Genomic DNA, 23,008 nt, shown 5'->3' with positions numbered 1-23,008 from the left:
CATTTTGACTGGGCTGCCCAACTGCTATCATTTCCTGCCTCGCGAGCACCCTCCTACAAAGGTGGCTGGTTGGACATAGGGAACAGCTGTGAACCCTGTGATCAATAGAGCTCCTACATCTGAGCACCCACCAAAAGCAAGAGAGGAGAAGTGGCAGTTGCATATTAGAAGTTTTAGTTCCCTGGTGAATTGTGATAATGTTCCTAGAATGCTCTTAGGAGATGGGTCATAGATGCCAGCTCTATGCAAGAGCTGGCAGAAAACAAATGGTCCATTTTTAACTTTCTGCACACAGAGAAAAATAATTTTACTAATAATTGCTCTAGTTTGTTTAAAAAACAAAGCACATGGCAGCCCCCCTTCAAATAAGAGGTTTGAAGATTTATCAGTTGGTGAAATCAAAGCATGAGAATGGGCTCAAGTGTAGCATGTTCTATAGCATTAGTCAGTAAATGTGTCAAACACAGAAGAACCCAGTCTGTTTTTATCAATAAAGTTTTATTAGTACACACCTATATCTGTTTCTTTACATATTTTCTTGGATCACTTTTAACACTATGGCTGCAAAGTACACTAAGTTGTGCCACAGCAACCACATGACTTCCAAATTCTAAAATACTTACGAGACAACTATTGATAGAAGCAGTTTACTGACTTGGACTAGAGAATTCAGGGTGGGCAGAGGGAGAAAAGTGTGGACCTTTGGGTTGAGACAATATATACTCAATGGGGCAGGAAGACTGAGTTAATAGCCAAACAGATGTTTTTCTTTGCCAGGTCTTTATTGAGGCAGCTATAAAAAATACAAATTTTTGTAAAAGCCATACATTGAGGTTGCGAAATGAAGACTGAATGCCATTTCATTTTTAGCATATGTGGCATTCTAAAATGCACAGACAAGCAGGAATTCCTGTCAGACCCTTTCTTAGTCTTTCATGTACTTGTGTTTACCAACTACTACGTTGAATATGTACAATAGAGAAGAAAAATGAAAGACAAGGCAACCCAGAGGTTGGTTGGTTTTTTGTTTTTGTTTTTGTTTCTCATTTGAGATCTTCCTCCCTAACCAGCAAAATCATAGGTAAGAAACATTAGGGAAACATGCTCACATCAAGAGCTAAGATCGAAGTTGGGGGACAGCAATGCCTGCTTCCAATGCCAGGAAGAAAACAGAAAGCTGAGGCACAGAAGCCACATGTTTAAGTCTAGTTGGGGTACATAGTGCAAACTTGTCTTGAAGCCACAACTAAAACAAAAACAAACTTGGGGAAATGGCTCAGTCAGTAAAGTAAGGGCTTGACTTCCAAACATGAGGACCAGCATTCAGTCCTCAGAACCCATGTTTAAAAATAACAACAAGGGTGGGAGTGGTGGCAAAGACCTTTAATCCCAGTACTGAGGAGGCCGAGGCAGGTGGATCTCTGTGACCTCGAGGCAAGCATGATCTACAAAATGAGTCCAGGACAGCCGGGGATGTACAGAGAAACCCTGTCTCCGAAAACCAAATGAATAAATAATAAAAATAAAATAAAAACAAGTGTGGTGATGCACACTGAGTCTCCATGACTCCCAAGTGCTTGAATTACAGTCTACCCTAGCATGGGCAAGTCCCAGGCCTGTAAGACCAGTAAGACATGCAGTCTCAAAAAACAGCATGGTATAGTTCCTGAGGCATAATACCTAAGGTTACCCTCTGTTCTACACACGCGTATGCCTGTGTACACTTATACACATGCACAAAGAAAAATGAAAACTAAGAAAAGTTAAAACAGTAAGATTAAAACAGGTAAAAAACAAAACAAAAACAGTCAAAACAATCTGCTTTGCACCGTCTCCAGCATTCTAGTTACAATGAAAGGCATCCACATGTTGAGTGCACAAATGAACTAAGTGCTCTCACATTTGCACCTATATAACTTGTACAATATAAGGATGCTAAGGAAAATTCATGATAAAAATCAAAATGTCCATTCTTTTATTTAGAATGGTGTTAAGCAGCAAATTAAAACAAAGAAACATGTTCACAGAGAGATCACAGGCCCAAAAAGTTAGAATTTAGCACCGAGGTTGTTTCACTTGAAATTGGTCTCCCAAATTCTGTAGCCTCTGTTTTATATTCATTGTCATCCTTTAATACTGAACTGTATTCTTCTTTGAGAGCCCTCCAAGCCTTTTCAATGTGAGCTCTCCTTGCCAAAGCTGTACTCTGGGAACACGGAGTGAATGGATTCTTCCATGAAATTGGAGGGCATAGAACTCTTGACTTAGATTGATCAGACTGACCAGTGGCACAAAACACAACACTGTCTCTCACCCTTCTACTTGAACAGGCTTTTTGACAGAAACTGACCATTGAAAACAAGGCTTTATTCAGGCTTTGGGGAAGATATAAGATAAAGGCCAGACATGGACTGGAGCCTCCCATCCTTTGGAGGAAAAGCAGTAAGGTACTCAGTCACCACCCTCCTCAGTCACTTGCTCTCTGTCTCTTTTCACGAAGGAGGACAAACAATAATGGCAAACCACCTGCCACAAAGGTGATTCTCAAGTTCAGCTAATCCATTTGCCAGCAGCACCCACTTGGAATTTGGCACAGACCAGAGTTTCTGCATATGAGCCAGACATAGATGGTGGCATGAAAATTGCTCTCTGCTAGGGCTGGCTCAGTCCAGACAGAAAAGGTTCAAAGGTGAGTCAAAAGAATCAAGGGTGGCAGGCAGCCCCAAGCTAGGAGCTCAATTACAGGCTGTGACAGAAACCTGGTTGTCCAGGTGCTTCTAGTTTTCACAGGCTGGCCAGCCAAATGGACTTGGTGAGCCACCTTATGCAGACCCCTAGGGCTACAGCCAGCATAGGAGAAGAAAGAGGTGACCCCAGGCATTGAGCTAACCTCCTTCTCACAGCTTGGCCCAAACTCTGTTATGGTCAACTAGCCCCAGGAACTTTGGGTAATTAAAATGCTATGTGATCCTTTGGCCTGCTAGATAAAAAAATAAGCCAAAGGTTTCAGGCATTTGTCCTCAGTGAAGGCCACACCAAGTAAACCAGAGAACTTTCAAGACAAAAGGAAACAAGCCAGGTCCAGGACAAGTCTGCTTAGGCAGAGCTCCCGGTCTCTATGCCAAGTTAGATGCGGAATGATAGTGTCAATTCTGAGCCTTCCTGTGAAAGCCCTGCCATCAGCGCAGAAAACCTACCTTCCAGCTGGGAGCAGCAATTATTAACTCAGCAGATAGGTGCTTTGTCAGATTCAGAAGAAAACAAACCTGCTCCAAGGAAGGGAATAGGCAGCTTTAATGGCAGCCCCGGAAGCATGTGCATTGAGGGGACATAATCACCTTCCATTTCATGTAATGACACCATCACATTGACTTTGTTCCCACCGTTCCCAAATTACAGTCTGCTTCCCTCCCTGTGACTAGATGCTTGAAATCCTAAGGAATTTGTTGAATGGAATGCCATTTGTTCTTGCCATGAGGCAATAATTGACTTTCTCTGTGGAACTCACTATGTATGCATTAAAACTGTATTTTTTTAAACAATTTTTCATCAAGAAAGAAAAGAAGAAAGGAAAACAGAAAGAGAGAAAGAAATTCAACAAATGAGGCATACTCCCTCACTTAGAGCATACTGTTTGTTCTCTTTTATGATATTTAAATCTTTACACCATGACAGAGTCAGATACCATAAACAAATTTTTTTCCGTGGGTGGGTGTGAGTGTGTGGGTGGGTATAAGTGGGTGGATGGACATGTGTGTAAGCAGATATGCATGAATGTGTGTATGTGCATGTGTAGGCCAGAGGTTAGGGACTGATCTCTTCCACAGTAACTTACCATCTTGTTTTTGAAACAAGGATCTTTCACTGAATCCGGAATTCACAGTTTAGCTGGAGAGGTTAGCTACTGTTCTCCAGCCTGTCTCTGCTTTCATAGCAATTGGATTACACGTGCATTCCACCACACTCAGCTGATTTTTTTCCCAAGATGGTTTCTCTGAGTAGCCATGGCTATCCTGGACTTTGTAGACCAGGCTGGCCTCGAGCTCAAATCAATCCATGTACCTCTGTCTCCCAAGGTGCTGGGATTACAAGCATGCATTGCTGCACCTGGCTAAACCCAGCAGAATTTTTATATAGGTGCTTGGGATCAAATTTAGGTCACTGTGCTTGTAAGCCAAGCATGTAGTCTATTGATTGAGCTATCTCCCCAGTGCCATAACTTTCTTATTCTCTTCATGGGTACAACTCTTCATTTCTGCTGAGACCTCTAGAAATATGTTGCCAGAAACTGAGTAACAACTTGTGTTACTTAATCAGATCCATTTGTCCTTTATTGGGTATTAAACATATAGGCTTAATGTAATAATAAATTAATACCTGCATTAAATTAAACAGTACAATGAATGGCACCGTGACCACAGCATCAACAATAACTGTATGACATTTGTCAGTACTTTTATAGAGAGAAAAGTTTAGGGGAGTTTATCACAGAGTAATAGGGAAAGAGCTCCAACCACAAAATAAGTCAAAATCTTTTAAAATCTTGGAAGAAAAATGTTGCAAGAATATCCCTACAGCTATCAAATAATGTTTGCAGACAATCAATTACTTCTTCTCTCCTTGGGATATTTGAAATTAAATCAGGTAAGTTCTAGAGGGAAAGCTGGAGGCTTTGCCAGGTACATGAGGTGAGGTCTTTCTGCTTCTGATTTCTGTGATGACTGAATCCTATCTCCTTGAGTTGGCTGTGTTCTGCTGGGATCGATAAGAAAGCATGGGGAAGATACAAGCTTCTTGCATTTATTCAGATAATTCTTTCCAGTAGACAGATGGGCTGAAAATACATTTTCCATTGACCAGTGGAGAGATAAGAGATTGGCAGATAGGGATGGCTCAACAACTTCCAAGTTGGGCCAAACCCAAACTTCAGAACAAAGTGGAAGTTTCCTCAGCTCATTACTAATCTCTACTAGTCAGGATTCAGAATTGAATTCTATTGCATTAAGGAGACAGTAGTTCTACTTAATTGTGCACCTTGGGAATTGCTGGTAGAATAATAGAATGGTGTGTCTTGTTTGATATACAGAGAGAGATATTTTTCCCCCTTGCATGTACAGGATGATGGTGGCTAGAGAGCCAAAGTCCAGGGGAAAAATCTCTCAGATTTGAACTTATAAAACCAGGTTGTAGTTTATAAAGAATCCTTTAGTCTCTTCCCCAACCTCCTATCTCTACTGACAGCTTCCAACTTGACTCATGGTCCTTTATCTTGCCAGCTGACTGGAGTTTATTTTGTTCATGCTTTAATGTTTTTTCCTATATACCAAACTAAAGCACCAGCTTTATCTCACCCATGCACTAAGCCTGCCCACTTTACAGTCACACAAGCATGTTCTTCTTCCATTGAAAATTGAAGGGAAAATAACAGGTGGTGATCTCCATTCACCATGGACCTTAAGTATCTGTATAGAAATTAAAGTCCTGTTTTCATTGAAAATGATGGTTGGTCTCTCAGGAGGATGAAGCCCTTGGCAATAGCTTTTATCATGGGTCAAAAATACTACATTCATTCCTCCTTGGAGGCCTCCATTGCATCAAAAGCCAGGTCTATTATTATCCTTGTATTTCCACTGAACTCTGAGGTTCTTGAACGTAGCAATTTGTCTCAGATATCTAGGCAACTTCAATATTTATTGATGCTTAATAAATACTGAGGATAGCTAAGGAAAGCTTTTGAAGGAAGCATGTGGCTAGATATTTAAGTTTGTTGGCCCCTGCTGCTTAGTGGGGAAGTATATGATGGTACAGATGGAGGTAAGCTGAGCTGCTCACACATTACCAGGCTTAGGTAACAGAGTGGGAATCAAAGTAATAGGATACAGGGAGTTTAGTACAGATTTGACTCAAAGAACTGAAGTCTTAGACTCTAATATTATGGGTACAAATCAGTAAGATATGGACATTCCAATTCCTGAGACCCTTGGCTTTTTCTGCAAATAGAGTCTCTGTTGGCATTAACTTCCTCAAGGACTGGTTGACAATTACATAAAATTTTATGTCTTGGAAGAATGTTTTTAATGTTAGTAGTGTGTTATTTAGATTAAATTTGCTTGTTTTATCCAACCCAGAATACTTACATGGGAAAAAGAGGTTCTATAAATAAGTAATTATTTCAAAGAAAGTGCCATGAACAAGGATTCACTTGGGTGAATGTGTATTGGAAACAGAATGTATGTTTAGACAGCATGACATTGCTATAGATACCCAGTATAAGTCAGCTAAAACATGTCTGATACTGGACATCCAGGTGGATGAATCAGCACAAAATGGCTGACACTGGATATCCAAGGGAGTGAAAACATAAACAGTGTTGTAATATCTTATATAGCTAATCTTATTAGACTGCCTTTGCTTTTGCAAAGTCAAAAGCAGCCTACACAGTCTGTAGGCTTGTGTATCTACCGCCTCTCAGCCTCTATGCTGGTCTTCACGTGTGCTTGTGCCCACCTAAACCTGCCTGCCTAATGATCTGTATGGAAGCCTTTGCCTGGAGGTAATAAGATATGTTTTATCTGCCCAAGGCACCTAGTAATCTAGTCAACTTCTCAGCTTCCTGTGACCCTCCTATTTTCTTTGCATCAGAGCATGGACCTCATATCATGGCTGGTGGGTTTGCTCATGGACTACATACCATCTATATCTATATTGCTATTCTATCTGTCTGCATCTATATCTGTATCCATGTTTATATCCACAGCTATATATGTATTGGTACCCATCTCCATATACACTTAGACTGATAGAACACTGGTGCAGTTACAATGATAATCATTTCAGCTACCTTGCTTTGCCCTTATGCATTTCTCATTCTATCCACCTTTCCCTGTTCTCACGATGATACACTGTCCTAAGCCTCTTTCCTTTCCTTGTAGTTTCTCCCTGTTCATCTGGCTCCATCCCATCCCCAGTTATGCTCTCTCTTTTAATTTATAATAAGAAGACTTGAAAAAAATCATTCTGTTTTGTGTCAAGTTTCTTTTGGGGGCAATGCTGGCCTTCAACTCTGATCCTCTTGCCTTAACGCCGCCCCCCCCCCCCAGTGTTGGAATTATAGGCATTTACCACAGTGGCCAGTTTGTCATACTTCCTTAAAATGTTCTCTGTTCTCTCAAACACTATACTTCAGCTTGGTGGTATATTTCAGCGATAACATGTATGAAGGCATAAGTTCTATCTATGGAATCACCAAAAACTAAATCTGTAATGTTCAGGCCTCTCTGAGTATTGCAAGGAAAGTGGTCCTTTTTAAACAAGGTTTTGACATATTTATACAATGAATTGCAATTAAGCAAAAGTGTGTGACTTTGGGAATGTCATTTGATTAGCCTCTGTTTTTATCATCAGGAAGATGGGAATATTGGTACTGTGCTGAAGACAAATAAAGGAAACAAAAAACACTCTAGTGTAACCACCATAGATATTAGATGGAATCACCTCAGTGCATCTGAAACTTTCTAATTCCAGGTTTCACTCTAGACTCGGGCATCAGGATCATACTGTTTTTTAAGCTAGTCTAATATGCAGGCACCAGTTTTTCAAACTATGAAATGTCATACATGTGTACGTACATTAGCATGTATGTATCTGTATCTTTCATTTTGTTTCAGTTTTATTTGTGTATTGGTGTTTTCTTGCATGGATATGCTATGTACATGTCTTGTGCCCACAGAGGCCAGAAGAGAGTGTTGGATCCTCTGGAAGTGAAGTTACAGAAGGTTGGGGGTCACCATAAAAGAGATAGGAATAAAAATCCATGTCTTCAGGAAGAATAAATAGCCAATGCTTTCAATTGCTGAGCCATCTCTCCAGTGTCATCTTCATTTTTTAACCCTATGGATCAGTAACTCCTTATAGAAAATAGTTTTTCAGCCCTATCCTAAGCAATGGGGGGATTATATATGTGGATGAAACTTCAAATTTTTGAAGTAATCTTAGGCCATGTACTGAAAAGACCCATAATGATATATTTTTTTCATTATTTACCTTCAGACTGTAACTTTGGACACACAGAGCCTTATTCCTCCAATCATTTGGTCCATTACTCAGTGTAAGTTACATCTCCAGCCAAAGCAATAGTCTTATGTTGATATTATTTGTATCCCAAGACAAGATTTCAAAGATTCTAATCTCCTTCAAAACATATGTAAACAAGTGAAAAGCTTAATGTAAAGGGTCTAATTACTAACCACATACTTGGTTCCCAGTTGTCCTTTTAGCTAAGAATACTAATGAATACAGAAATACTCTGTAGTGCAAACCTCTCTCCCCAGAAACTAATAATTACAGCATCTCTCTGTAATGGCCACAACTCAGTGAGTAGAAGGATTCTCGTTATTTATCAGACTCATTAGTAATAGAGAAAGGATAGGCACTTTCCAGAGGAGTACTATGCTGGACATCTTACTCTTTTCAAGAAAAGAGTAACTCAACTTTGGGAAAACGATGCTGGTGATTTAGGTTTTCAAATGCATCAGCAGCAATCAGTTCTTTGGGTAATCAGCTGTCTCTTATAGTTTGACACTTGACAATACGGAAATATAAAGCTTAAATTGATACATGTCCATCCCATACAAATGTTAAATGTAATTAGTAGTAACCTAACAGTAGAGTTACAGTTTCCCTAGAACCCTCACCAGCAAACCAGTTTGAGTCCTTCCCTTTTGAACAGTCTCTGGAGCCCCATAAAAGCCAAAGAGGAGGGGAAAAACTAGACATTTATCAGACAAGTCTGAAATATGCCTTCCTAAAGTCCTACTTCAAGCCTTAAAATTTTCATTTTTGCCTCAATTATTTTTCTAGTTCTGTCTACAAATAGCTGGATCACTTTAACTGAGACAACTGAGTGCATTTGTAGCCATGTTAGAAAGCAGATGGCATATTATAGCAAACATCATCTTAAGAAAGAACTTGGAAAAGCTATACAAAATTAACAGTTTAAGAGGGTAGAGTGGGTGGAGCTAGGAGGAGAGGAGAGAGCAAAGATCGGGATGTAAAATGAATATGTAAAATTTAAAAAACCTGAATAATCCACAGTATGAGCCAAACTACTGGTCTTTTTTCCTGTCTTTTGAGTGTTCTGAGACTAGGTTCCAAAGGCCACATTATACTTCTTGCTCTGTGAGCACAGACTTAAGAAAGCTTTCAAAAGTCACAAGACACTTCTCCTATTATTTCCTGGCATGGGTCATGATTAAGTGCTATGCAGGTCTTCCTATGGTGTTCTCAAGATGCAGTCCCTTGGTTAGCTGTGGACTCAAGAGGTAAGATCTTCTTCCTTCTGCAGCAAATATGGAGAAGAGGAGGGATTTGGGTTATAAAGACAACAGCAATGCTGTAAGGTTCCTCCCTGGTGGTTTGCCAGCAATCTTCACTTGAGTAAGGAGTAAGAAGTCCCAAACAATCTGGAAAGGTACCTTCATAAAAATAACTTCTACTCCCCATATGATGTTATATTTGTTAGTCAATGCATAGTCAGCTTGGCTGAAGTAAAGAAAACAGCCTGTGATGGGGGAAAAAAAAAAAAACATTTTCCCTTCCTTTCAAATCTCTATTCAGTTACAACTGGATTCTGGCCAACTGAGTTTCCTGATCCCAAATCTATTTCACTAATTTCTTGTCAATAAAAATATTTCAGAACTGGGTGTGGAGGTGCATGTCTTTAATCCCAACACTGAGGGAGGCAGAAGGAGGTGGATCTTTATGAGGTTGAGGCCAGCCTGGTCTGCATAGTGAGTCCAGAACAGCCAAGCCTAACACAGAGAAACCCTGTCTCAGAAAACCTAATAATTAATAATGATAATAATGATAATAATGATGATGATGATGATGATGATGATGATGATAATAATAATAATAATAATAATAATAATAATAATAATAATAATAATAATAATTCAATGATATCCTGTGACCCACCTCCCACCCCACAACTCTGCCTGCTTTCCTGGAGGCCTGCCTAAAAACATACCCAACAGCATTAAACTGCACTCTGTGCTCTCTTTCCCCCCTTACAACTAACTCTGCTTGCTTTCCTGGAGGCCTGCTGGCACTAGGGACACCAAGTAAGCCCCTCTCAACTCCATGTCTCTGCCTACCAGCTCCCCTGAGAGCACCCCTAATGGCAGCAAACTGCTTCCCATACCCCTTTGTCCCATTTCCTGCCCCACAACTCTGCCTGCACTTCTGGAGGCTTGCAGTCACCAAGGATAAACAGGTAAGACCCTGCCCCAAGCCCTTGCTTGACATATTCCCCTAAAACACATTCATGGCCTTAAAATGTATCCTACTCCCCTGGACTCCATTTTCGAGTCCACAAGCTGGCCTGCTTTCCTGAAGACCTGCCTCCACTAGGTCACACTTGTAATAGGTATCCTAGAGGCAAGAGTAACACTCAAAACACCAGAGACCATATCGCCACAATACCCTAGGGGAGACACTCTACTGGGCCTGAAAATCCTCCTGCCACATAATAATTAAAACACTAAATGTACAGAACAAAGAATGGATATTAAAAGCTCCAAGGGAAAAACCCCAAGTAACATATAAATTCTGACCTATCAGAATTACACCTGACTTATAAACAGAAGATATGAAAGCTAGAAGGCTCTGGGAAGATGTCTTTAAAACCCTAAGAGACCACAGATGCCAGCCCAGATTTCCAGACTCAGCAAAACTTTCAGTCACCATAGAGGAGAAAACAAGATATTCCATGACAAAACCAAACTTAAACATTATCTATTCACAAATCCATCCCTATAGAAGATATTAGAAACAAACAAACAAACAAACAAACAAACAAACCTCCAATCTAAGGAGGTTAACTACACCCAAGAAAACACAGGAAATAAATAAGTTCACAACAACAAGGTCAAAAGAAATGAACTAGCTGTGTGCATGTGGCTGTGCATATGCATGTGTGGGCACACACGCACACCCCCACACACTACCAGAACCAATATCAAAGTAACAGGAATTAATAATCATTGGTCATTACTCAGTTTCTCGACTAAAAGACACAAGCTGTCGGGTACATTGGTGCATGCCTGTAATCCCAGCACTCAGGGATGTAAAGACAGGCAGCTCTCTGAATTTGAGACCAGTCTGGCCTACAAAGTTAGTTCAGGGTAGCCATGGATACACAGAGAGACCCTGTCTGGAAAAACAAAAACAAAAACAAAAAGACACAGGCTAACATAATGGATACATAAACAAAGATAGATATTATTTCAGAGTAAAGGGCTGGAAAAAGATTTTCCAAGCAAATGGACCCAAGAGGCAAACTGGAGTAGCCATTCTAATATATAATAAAATAGTAGTTCAACCAAATTTAATAAAAGGAGATGGGGAAGGACACTGCCTACTCATCAAAGGAAAAATACACAAAGATGACATTTCAATTCTGAACATCTAAGTCCCAAACGCAAGGCAACCACATCCATAAAAAAACATTGCTAAAGCTTAAATCGCACACTGAATCCCACATATGACCACTAAGAGATTTCAACACCCCATTCTCACAAATGGACAGGCCATCCAGACAGAAACTAAACAGAGAAATAATGAAACTAACAGATATTATGAATCAAATGGACATAGTGGATATCTACAGAACATTTCAACCAAACACAAAAGAGTATACTTTCTTCTCAGCACCTCATAGAACCTTCTCCAAAACTGACCATATAGTTGGTCACAAAGCAAGCCTCATCAGATACTATATATATATCCCTATATTTTATCAGGCTACCATGAACTAAACCTGTACTTCAACAGAAAGGCTACAAACTCATGGAAATTAAGCAACTCTATATTCAATGACCAGTGGATCAGGGAAGAAATAACGAACAGAAAATTAAAGACCACATGATTTTAGTGCCAAGTTCTACCAGACTTACAAAGAAGAGCTAATATTCTCTTAAAATTATTCCACAAAATAGAAAGAGAAGGAACATTGCCAAATTCATTTTATGAGGCCACTGTCACCCTGATACCTAAACTACAAAAAAAAAAAAAAAAAAACCTCAGACAAGAAAGAGTATTTCAGACCAATGTCCCTTATGAATGTTGATGCTAAAATACTCAATATATAAAGAATTCAAGAAATTAGACATCAGCAAAGCAAATAACCCAGTTTAAAAATGCATATAGATCTAAACAGAGACTTCTCAACAGATGAATCTCTAGTGGCTGAGAAGCACTTAAAGAAATGTTCAACATCCCTAGTCACTAGGGAAATGCAAATCAAGACAACTCTGAGATTCCATCTTACACCTATAAGAATGGCTAAGATCAAAAATTCAAGTGTCAGCACATACTGGAGAGGATGTGGAGGAAGAGGAACATTCTTCTATTGCTAGTGGGAATGTAAACTTGTACAACCGCTTTGGACATCAATCAGATGGTTTCTCAGAAAATTGGGAATAGTTTTACCTCAGGATCCAGCTATAACACTGCTGGGCAAATATCCAAAAGATGATCCACTATATGACAAGGAAATTTGCTCAGCTATGTATGTAGCAGCTTTATTCATAATAACCAGAAACTGGAAATGACATGGATGTCCCTCAATCAAAGAACTGATAAAGAAAATGTGGTACATTTACATATGGAATATTACTCAGCTGTTAAAAGCAATGAAGTCATAAAAATTTCAGGCAAATGGATGGAACTATAAAAGATCATCATTTGCAAGGTAACCCAGACCCAGAAAGACAAACATGATATATACTCACTTATAAGTGGATAGTAGCCATAAAATACAGGATAAGCACGCTATAATCCACAGTCCCAAGGAAGCTAAGTAATGAGGAGGGTCCAAAGGAGATGCTTGAATTTTACTGAGAAGGGAAAATAGAGTAGACATGGGGTAGATGGAAGGAGGGAACTGGGTTGGAGAGGGCTTGGGTGGGCAAGAGGGGTCAAGTTGGGGGGCGGAGAACAGGGAGAGAGGAGGAAAACTGAAATCGTTTAAGGGTGGATATCTCTGGGACAAGCTAGAAACCTAGGATAAACTCGCAGGAAATCTACGATGGTGACCCTAGCTAAGACTCTGAGCAGTGGAGGATATTGAGCCTGAAATAACCATCTCCTTTAAACAGAAAAGGCTTCCAATGGAGAGACTGGGACACCAACCCAGCCATAAAACCTTAGACCCACAATTTCTCCTGCCAACATGACATACAGGGGTAAAGATGGAACAGAAATTGAGGGAATAGTCAACCAATGTCTGGAACAACTTGAGACTCACCCTATGGAAGAGAGCCCACCCTGACACTATTAATGATATTCTGCTATACTACCAGACAGGCACCTAGCACAACTGTCACCTGAAAGGCTTCATGCAGAAACTGATGGAAAAAGACGCAGAGACCCACAGCCTGGGGAATTCTTTGTTGTTGAGTTTTCTTGATTGTTATTTTTTAATTTAAATTTATTTTTATAAATTTATTTACATCCCAATCATAGCTCCTCCTTTGTCTCCTCCCTGCCCCACCTTCCCTCCCTTCTTCTCCCTATTTCCCTCCCCTTAGTCCTCAGAGAGTGGGACCATTCTCCCCTACCAACTAACTCCAGCCTATCAAGTCTCATCAGGACTTCCAGCATCCTCTTCCTCTGTAGCCTGGTAAGACACCTCGCCAGAAGGGAAGTGAACAAAGTGCAGGCAACAGAGTCCATGGCAGGAACAGCCCCTGCTGCCCTTAAAAGGGGCCCATATGGACAGTGAGATGCCTATCAGCTACATCTGAGCAGGTTGTCTAGGTCCTCTCCATGCATGGTCCATGTTTGGTGCATCACTATCAGCTTTCCCAGGCTCAGATTTGTTGGCTTTGTTGGTCTTCCTGTGGAACTCTGTCCCTTCCAGGTCCTTCTATTCCTCCACCCTTCCATAGGATTCCCTGTGCTCTGTTCTGCCCAAAGTTTGGCTGAGTTCTATGGAAGAGGAGGACAAAGGATGGAAGGAGCCAGAGAGGTCAAGGACAGCACAAGAAAACCTACAGAATCAACTAACCTGGGACCATAGGGAGGTCACAGAGACTGAATCATCAAACAGAGAGCTGCATAGGGTGGACGTAGACCCTCTGCATGTATGTAACAGTGGTACAGCTCTGTCTTCATGTGGGAAATTAAGAGCAGGAGCTCATGCTGTACTCAACTCTATTGCCTGCCTTGGGATCCCTTTCTCCTTACTGGGATGCTTTGCCTAGTCACAGTAGGGGAAGATGTTCCTAGTCCTATTTCAACTTGATATGCCATGTTGGGTTCATTTCCATGGGAGGCCTTCTTTTTTCTTGGCCTTTTCTGAGGAGAAAGGTAGTATAGGAGGATGGTAGGAAGGTGAGGTGAGAGGGAGGGACTGGGAGGAGAGGTGGGAGGGGAAACAAAGACAGTTTGAACTCTAGTTATTTGAAAACACACACATACACACACAAATGGTTTTCTCATCAAACAAAAAAATCTAGATGATGAGAGCACCTCTGGAAACCACTCTGGTGGTATCTTAAAATGTGAAACATAGAATCTAACTTTGACTCATTCCTTTCATATGGCCCTGCCATGCCAACTGTAGGTGTAGACTCCAAAGGAGTTAAACCAGGAATAAAATGTGCGTGTCATATGTGTGTTTGTGTGTGTGTGTGTGTGTGTGTGTGTGTGTGTGTGTTCAACCTAAGGACCTGTACATGCATAGCAAAATAGCAAACATTCTAGCACCAAGCTAGACCCACAGACTTTTAAAAGGATGTCTGTTCAACTATGTTCACAGCACCGTTATTTGGTAGTCAAGAAGTAAAAAAACAACATAAGCATGCTGTAACAGATGATGAATAAGTGTGTTATATATGTTTGGTGGAATATTTTTCAGCATTTAAAGATAATGAATTCTAATACAGTATAATATCAAGAAGAGCTTGAAAACTTTATGGAAAATTAAATTAGCCAAATATAAGAGGACAAATATTGTGTGATTTCACTTCAATGGGATTCCTAGAATCAGCAAATTTATAGAGACAGAAAAGAGACCAGATGCTATTGGAAGATAAAATCAGGATAAACAAATACTTATTACTAGCCCATGTACATCTTCCCAAATGGCCACATCTACCTTCTAGGTTTGATTTACTCAGGATAAGGAATACAGTTAACATGAGATCTCCACAGTGCTGGGAAGCCATTCCTCAAGCAGTTTAATCTCCTCCTCTACTTTCTATGTCTTGTGACACTGGCTTACTTTTTTTTTTTAGGCAGACACCATCTTAGAGTGACAATGCTCTACTTAGAAAATGTCTTTGGAGAGGTTATGCTACCTTGCTTTTTGTCAACTTGACACAAGTTGAAGTTAGCTGAGGGACTAGAATATCAATTGAGAAGATATTGTCAGCAGGGAGGCCTGTAGGTAAGTCTGTGGGGATATTTTCTTGACTGGTGGTTGATGTGGGAGTGACCAGTTCACTGTGTGTATTGCCATGTCTGGTAGGTAGTCCTGGGTTGCGTAAGAGAATATGCTAAGCCAGCCATGGAGAATGATCTAGCCAACAGCTTTCCTCCATGCTCTTTGCTTCAGTTCCTATTTCCAGGTTCCTGCTTATGTTCATGCCCTGACATCCCTTGGTGGGGGGCTGTGAACTGGAAATGTAAGCTAAATAAACTCTTTCCTGGCCCAAGTTGGTTCTGTTCTCAGTGGCTCAATGCAATAATAGGAAGTAAATGAAGACAAGGGTGATACAAAAGTCATGGAAATGGACCGTGGTAAGTGTGCAACATCATGGATGCTACTAAATAACACATCCAAAATAACCAGAGTAGGAAAATCTGTAATGTATATTTACTTAACAAAAAATAAGAGTATCATAAAAATCTCTAATCTAAACCAATCCCACAAGAGAACTTACAGTAAGGCATCTTATGAAAACAATCTTTTCTATAGATAACCCTGTAACATTCTTGACCCTTTTTTGAGAACTATTAGAAAAACAAGATTCCACATCATTTTTTAGTTTCAGGCAGTGGATGGAACCGACTTAATATTTAATAGTGCACACTTCTGTTGTGAGCTCAAATTGCCATGCTATGGAGCTGATTACAAGTGATCTAGTTATCCAGTCAATAATCCCACACACACATGCACATGTCAAGCAACCTTAATTAAACTCAGTGGGTTATTAGAAAAATAAAAAGTCAGGAAAATAAAAAGGGAATATGTGGAGAACACCCCAGAGGGTATCAAAATAAGATTACAATAATTCTATACATTAAATAAAACCTTTAAAAATGAAAGAAAACTAGAAGAACATTAGTGAAATTCTTTGGTGTCTTTTTAACCTACTTGATGAAGTAGTCACGTCCATCTCGGTTTGTCATCATCTCCCATCCATAGGGTGGCACCTGGTTCAAGCCCCAGGTTCCTGAGGGAGGCGGCCAGCCCGAAGACTTGGTCCTGTGGCTGGAAAAAGAAAGAGAGCATCATCACCCCTGGCTCTTGAACATATCTTTTGGATCACTGCACAAGGATACATGTCTTATTTCTCTACATTGTGAGCTGTGTGCATACCTGATCATACACCAATTATACTGAATATCTTTGCATCAGATAGCATGCTAGACAGTTTGTATGCAATAGATCACTTATTTTTAACAGAACACACATGAGGGAACTATACTCACACACCATATGGATAGGAAGATAACAGGTCAGTAAAATTAAGTAACTTTATTGTGGAAGGCTTTGATCAAAAGTTCTTTGTAGTTCTGAGCACAAGAGGCATATTTAGATATGCTAGACATATAGACATTTTGGGTACTCACATAAATTTCACATTTTCATATAAAGAAACACACATGAAGATAAATTAATGTTGCATACTTTTTAAGAAAAAAAGCAATCTGAAGTTTCCTGGATTCCCATTGCCAAAATATAAAATGTATACTCATAGCAATCACATGTCAAACAAAGTCAGTCATAGAAACATTAGAAAAACCCTCACTCTTAACTTGCAACAAATAGCCATACATTATCTTTTTCACTTTCTAAGGCCCCAAAGTCAATACAGTGAAAAACTGTAGAACATTTTCTATATATTCGTCTTTTAAAATCAAAAGGAACAGGCTACAACTGCTTGTGACAAGCCATTGCGAAAGGCATCATTGCACAGTCACAGTCCTTAATTGGAGACCTGTAGCCAGTTCCTAAAGTGATCACCAAATGCTGGCTTGTACACATCATCCCTGCTTTCCCATGAATGTTCAACATGTCTTCAGTCCTTACCCATAATACTGGAAGGAAGGGAGGAACGTCATTTTAGTCTTAGTCCACATCCCCCGTCATGTAGTTCCGTAGACCAAAGAGAAGTAGCTCATTTGATAGCCAACATCTAAGATCCTGCAGTGGCTCCAAATGCAGGAAAAAAGCAGTGATGATATTTGTAGGGACTCAGAGTCAGTGCCACAGCAGCCACCAGAGAGCTTTTTATATCAAGAAAGAAGCTCTGGTGAAATGAAAAAAAGAGCAGCCTTGAGAGTGAGTGCAGGTAGGGCATGGATTGTACCTGTCACCTGCCACCCTGGCTAAGCCCTCTGGCACTGGGTGCAACTTACGTGATGCTTTTATGCAGCCTGTTGCCCTTCTAAGGTGAATATCCGAAGTAAGACTTCTCCTCAATGTCCTTGCCCTGTCACCACATCCATCCAACTAGTGACTCAACCAGTGTCAAGAGATGCAAGACCATTTCCTGTAACTCCTCCACAGAAGAGGAAGATTTGCATAATTTAAACCCCTTTCCATTGCTTTTCCTTAACTGCCTTTTGGTCTTGCTACCTCCTCCAATAAAGATTACGGATCAAAAGTGTTCACAAAATTAATATGGGCCTGGTAAATTTAGAATGCCACTGTAGGAACATTTCTTGCTCACAGACTATTAAAAGAAAAGACATGGCCACTTCTTTTGTTTCCCTAGCTTATGCAAATGTCAGCAGTGGCAATTTCCTCTAGTGGCTTTGAAGAAAACAAAAAACCCCTGCTACTTCCCCCAGGTGAGAGAACACATGAATTCTACCCTGAGGTACTGTAATAAACAAACAAACCAACAAAAAAATCCACACAGTAGTTCCCTTATGCCAGCACGAACCACATTTGGAAAGCTCTTTAAGATGGGACCAAGAAGTTCTTAAAGGCATGAATACAGAATACAGTCTATTCTGCTGTTTAAAACTTTCCTCCAAAGCTGGAGTACACTTAGAAGTGACACAAAGGCTAGTCTTGACTTTGGAAAGAAGCTTATGTACAGAATGCTACAATTTATCTTGGGATTCTAAATTATATACTGTGTGCCTGTTAACCCTCTTCCTCAGAAAGACAAACACAAAATGTCTTTTTCCCTTGGTTTTCTGCCCTGGCTCCTTTCCACATACACAACACCAAATACTAATCACCTAAGGAAAGGCTCCGGCTTCCTAATACAATTGAAATGTCAAATGCAGCATTCTAATGAGGAGCTGCAGGAAGCTTGGATTATATTTTATTTGCTGAATTTTATTATATACCACATTCTGTCCTGGGTAGTATGTCCAGAATGTAGCAAACAACCATTCAAGAAGATGTTTTCAAATAGAGTCTCTGCCTAAAATGAAATGCCAGCACCAGAAACTGCTGCTAGACTGGAAACGACCACCAGAACAGAAACACCACACATACTAACTGTGCTCCTCTAGGTCAAGGGGGCATCAAAATAAATGATGGGCTAATTAAAATCAGATATAGCTGCATCTGCCTGTTAATGAGTTGACATAAAATATGTGGGTCAGACAGGCTTCAGTAGAACTGAGCAAGCTAAAAGTGTAAGGAGAACAAACAAACAAAAGCACTTGTAAAGAATCTATCAATGGCAGACTTGAGGAAAATCAAGAAATAGAGGCTCGAACTAGAGAAGGGCTCCTCTGCAATGTGATGCCAGAGAGGCCTGCTTTAATAGATTATATAGCCTTGGGAGCTAGCAAATCCTCTTTGCTAGCTGGAGAAAGGCTCTAGGGAGCTCCTTCTTCTGTTGTTACCCCAGAGAGTTCATCAGCCTTTGCACCACTCCCAAGTGTTCCTGTTCTCTCACTACTGACACAACCTTTTCTAACCAGCATATTTTGTTTTGTGTGCTTTAAAACAGGATCTCATTCTGTATTCCAGGATGTTCCAGAACTCACTATGTGGCCTATGCTGATCTTGAACTCACAGTAATCCTCCAGGCTTATCTTCCTTAGTGTTGGGACCATAGGCATGGGCCACCATGCCGGGATCTACAAAGAATGTTAAGAGGTAACTCTTGCAGGACAGCAGAGTGTGATGACATGTAAGTAAAACCAGCGACTGTTTTGCTTTAACAAATTCAGAAATCATGCTCAGCTCCTTAGAAGGGACTAGCAGCTGTGATAACACTATGCAGAACTGACACTGTTCTGTGCAGAGATTTTCATTGGGACAATAATGGTCCATGTGGGGCCTGTGAGAGATTCACACCCTTCTTCCCCTGGCAGTCTCAGAATGAATTTATTCTGAGTTCTTAGGTACAATCCCAGGGCCTGGGGCCATTTTACAATCTCTTCTATTTGAAGGAGGTCTTAATACTTTTCCTGTCCAAGGATATCTCAGCCTTAAGAGTCTTCCTGACCTGCACTTTGGAGCCTAAAGACACCCCTAAGTAGAGCTTTGGCACTTGTGCTCAACTTCCATCAATGTTGCTGATGATGGTATGCTGACTGGCCCCAGTAACATCATAGGCAGACTGGCATCATCATTTGCAGGATACTCCATTAAACTAGAAATTTCCACCAACAATTTTAAAGCCAACCTATATCTCATACAGAACTCAGGCAATATTGATGCTCACTTGATATTGAAAATTGTGAGATGATAAGCAGACTCTTTTCCATTTATTGTCCATAACATTGAACAAATTACTTGGCCTGTGTCTTTACTCTGTAAAAGGCCTCATGTCAGTGAGAATATTAACTCTGTGTAGTAAATAGTATAGTATGGTGCCTAGTGCAGAATTAAGTGAAAACAATGTAGGACTCGGAATGGAAAAAGAATAAAAGACTCTCTCAATTTTCCTTCATAGCCTGGCAAGAAGAAGTCAAGAAAAGGCTGCAACAAGCAGTGACTTTTCTCATAAACTTAGTAGTTGATGAGCTCAATTACTTCCAAGGAACAAGGAATGATCAGGTTTGTCCCCCCTATAAACTTTATAATCTAGGGTACCAGTTTCTTTTTTGCCCAGGAAAAGCCTTCAGACTCCTTGCAATTCTAATGTTCTGCAACTTCTATCTCAGATCCTGGCTGTGTGAACCACTTTCAAACACTTACCTCAGCCTTAAAAATAGCGACCTACATTGTCAGGGCTATTTAAATCATTCCAGAAACTCCCCTAGACTGACTGAACTGGTTTGCAACTCATCCATTGTCTGCAACAGACAGAAATCATCCATGAACAAAAAAGATATTCATACTTTTTTATGAAATGAGAGCATCTATGAATGGGCCAGACAAAGTTGCAGAACTATTTGTGTTAAGATGGCTGGCAGAAGTAACTGATGCTCTCCTGTTGTGTGTCTGTCTCCATGTGCTGAACTGAATCTCCATGGCCACTCCATCCTAAGAGAGGGTAAGCTCTTAGAAACCACCTGTAGGCAGTCTAGGCTATTTACTTTCCTTGGAGTAGCTCAGCAGCTCACCATCATCAGAGAGGCTGAAGGGCTCTGAAATCAGGTTCCAAAGACCTGTGTCAGGTATATACAAACCCTGCTTCTTCTTACACATATGCCCTTCTGATAAATCGAATTCCACCTTGTTTTCTTCAGCTGCATGAGAGAATTATCCTGACTCAGTATTTCTCACACCAGGGTGTTTTTGTCCCCAAAGGAATTTAGCAGTGTCTGGAGACAGTTTTGGTGGTCATAGGTAGGGAAAGATTGCTGTGTTTTTCTTAGTTCTAGTATCTAGGGGCCAGGGATGCTGCTAAACCAGGCATCCCAAGGCTGGAGAGATGATTGTGGCATCAATAGCACTTGTAGAGGACCATCATTAGCTTCTTAGCTCCCATATGGTACGTCCCAACTATAATTTGTATCAGCACCCCTTCAGTGCTTCTGCCTCAGGCTCCTGGGTGAAATGAGTACATTTGGGAGTCAACATGCTTTCTGGGGAAACCAGCTCTTTGGGAAGTATATAAAATACTATGTTCTACATAGACAGTTCTGGGCAGATAAACAGGGACAGTAGGTGAGAGCCCCAACTGGAACTCATCTAACCAAAATGACTGCTGCCATTAAATAGTGAGTTAGAAGATTGCACAAGATTGACTCCTGCAGCTTCCTACTCCAAGGTCCAAAACACTTAGACTACCATAATTAAGAGGGACAAGAGTGCATGAGTTTCCTTATATATTTGGTAATAATCATATAGGACTGGCAGCCAACATTAAGCTGTAGAATTTGAGACTGTGCAGAGAAGTGAATTATTGTCTATTTCAAATATGAGCAAACCAAAGACTTATCTTTTCGATTATTCATCCTTGACATTGAGTGACACTATGAAAACACGCACACACAAAAAAATAAACATTGTCCCAGAATCTGATCATTCTTACTTCTCAGAACTCACAGAAATTATTTTCAGATGAACTCAAGGTTATACAGCGTTGCATAAAAACGTATAAAATGAAAAGCATTTTCCCATTTATTTTTCTGTCAAGGTTAGTGGCTGGGTGCTGTGTAGCTATGTCTGCCAAATTAAAATCTTATCTCCTGGAGGGAGGAGGGAAGGTCATCAAGACTCAGAAAGTAGATGAAACTTACAAGGTCCAGGAAACAAAGAAAACTTACAGGTCTCAGGGAGCTTCTGAAAATTCCAAAGTTTCCAAGGTCTCTCTGAGATTCCATAAACACTAACAATTGTGAGAGAGGGGAGACATTAACGTATCAGCTGCCTTCAAATCATGTATGAAACCATAGGGTTGTAGTACTTCTGAATTATCACTTAACCTAGGGTGGGCTTTTTGATGAGCTGCCCTCGAGTCTCCCATGTTACTGGAAAGAGTGCCCCACCCAAACTCTGATAAATAAGCACAATACACTCCCAGGTTCACTAAGTTAGATTTGGGTAAGATCACTTCTTTGGTTTGTTTTTGGTGTCCTATATGGGGAGAATCGTGTTTATTTATGTCTCCCTAGGATAATACAAATGATATCGAGTTATGGTACCAAAATGCACCAGATATGTCCAAGGATCCTCCAATATCAGCTTGCATTTGAAACAGCTTGTGTTTGTGATTGGTTCTAGGCTCACATGCAAAGGAGGTAAGGTAAATGGAGAAGACAGGGAGAGAGAAAAATTGACAATGAAAGATGGGTCTGAATAGATTTAAAAAATCTCCAAGTTTTAGTGACATGCACAATCCTTTTGTGTCTTAAATGGTGTACTCTACTGTGGTTGGAGAAGGATGCTCTGCATGACCCCAAGGGAGGCTCGTTCTGTAGTCTGTTATTCCCAGAGCATCTAAGGACATGCCTCAGAGGTCGGCTAGGTGCTGTCTATCACACTATCCACAGAAAGACACGGCCTGAATTCGATTGTATTGTCCTCTAAATCCAAACATCACTGTCTTCTTAGACAGCATTCAGTGTAGCACTAAGGCATTTTGGTTTCACACAGCAGGTAGCAGCTTGCTTTCCTATGACCCTTTATGGGTAGGCTTTGGTAGGCATACTTGAGAAAACCTATGCCATTGAGGAACAAGAACATCAAAGCCACCCAGACAGAAGCATCCCACCAACCATTTAGAAGATGTCGCTTCTGTTGTGACAAGCAGGACATGGAAACAATGATGAAGTAAAGCACACCTTTAAATGTTAATGTCAAGCCTTATGAAAACACATCGTCCCAAGTACACTTGTCACACACTTATTTTAG

General features: G+C 40.4%; 1 protein-coding gene across 9 annotated transcripts in view; it reads right to left on the bottom strand.

Moving 5' to 3' along the window:
* The window catches only part of Frmpd4 (FERM and PDZ domain containing 4), a 922,813-nt gene that overhangs the window by 226,994 nt on the left and 672,811 nt on the right, over window positions 1–23,008 (bottom strand). For all 9 annotated transcript variants that reach the window (XM_051141492.1, XM_051141490.1, XM_051141499.1 and 6 more), the window contains one exon: window positions 16,382–16,498. In XM_051141492.1, the coding sequence (XP_050997449.1) occupies window positions 16,382–16,498 (117 nt within the window). The remainder of the gene's footprint in view (window positions 1–16,381; window positions 16,499–23,008) is intronic.

Source organism: Acomys russatus, chromosome X, assembly GCF_903995435.1.
Source record: "Acomys russatus chromosome X, mAcoRus1.1, whole genome shotgun sequence".
In the NCBI taxonomy this organism is placed as follows: Eukaryota; Metazoa; Chordata; class Mammalia; order Rodentia; family Muridae; genus Acomys; species Acomys russatus.
The sequence above is the reverse complement of the archived record's forward strand: the minus strand, read 5'-3'. Positions and strand labels throughout refer to the sequence as shown.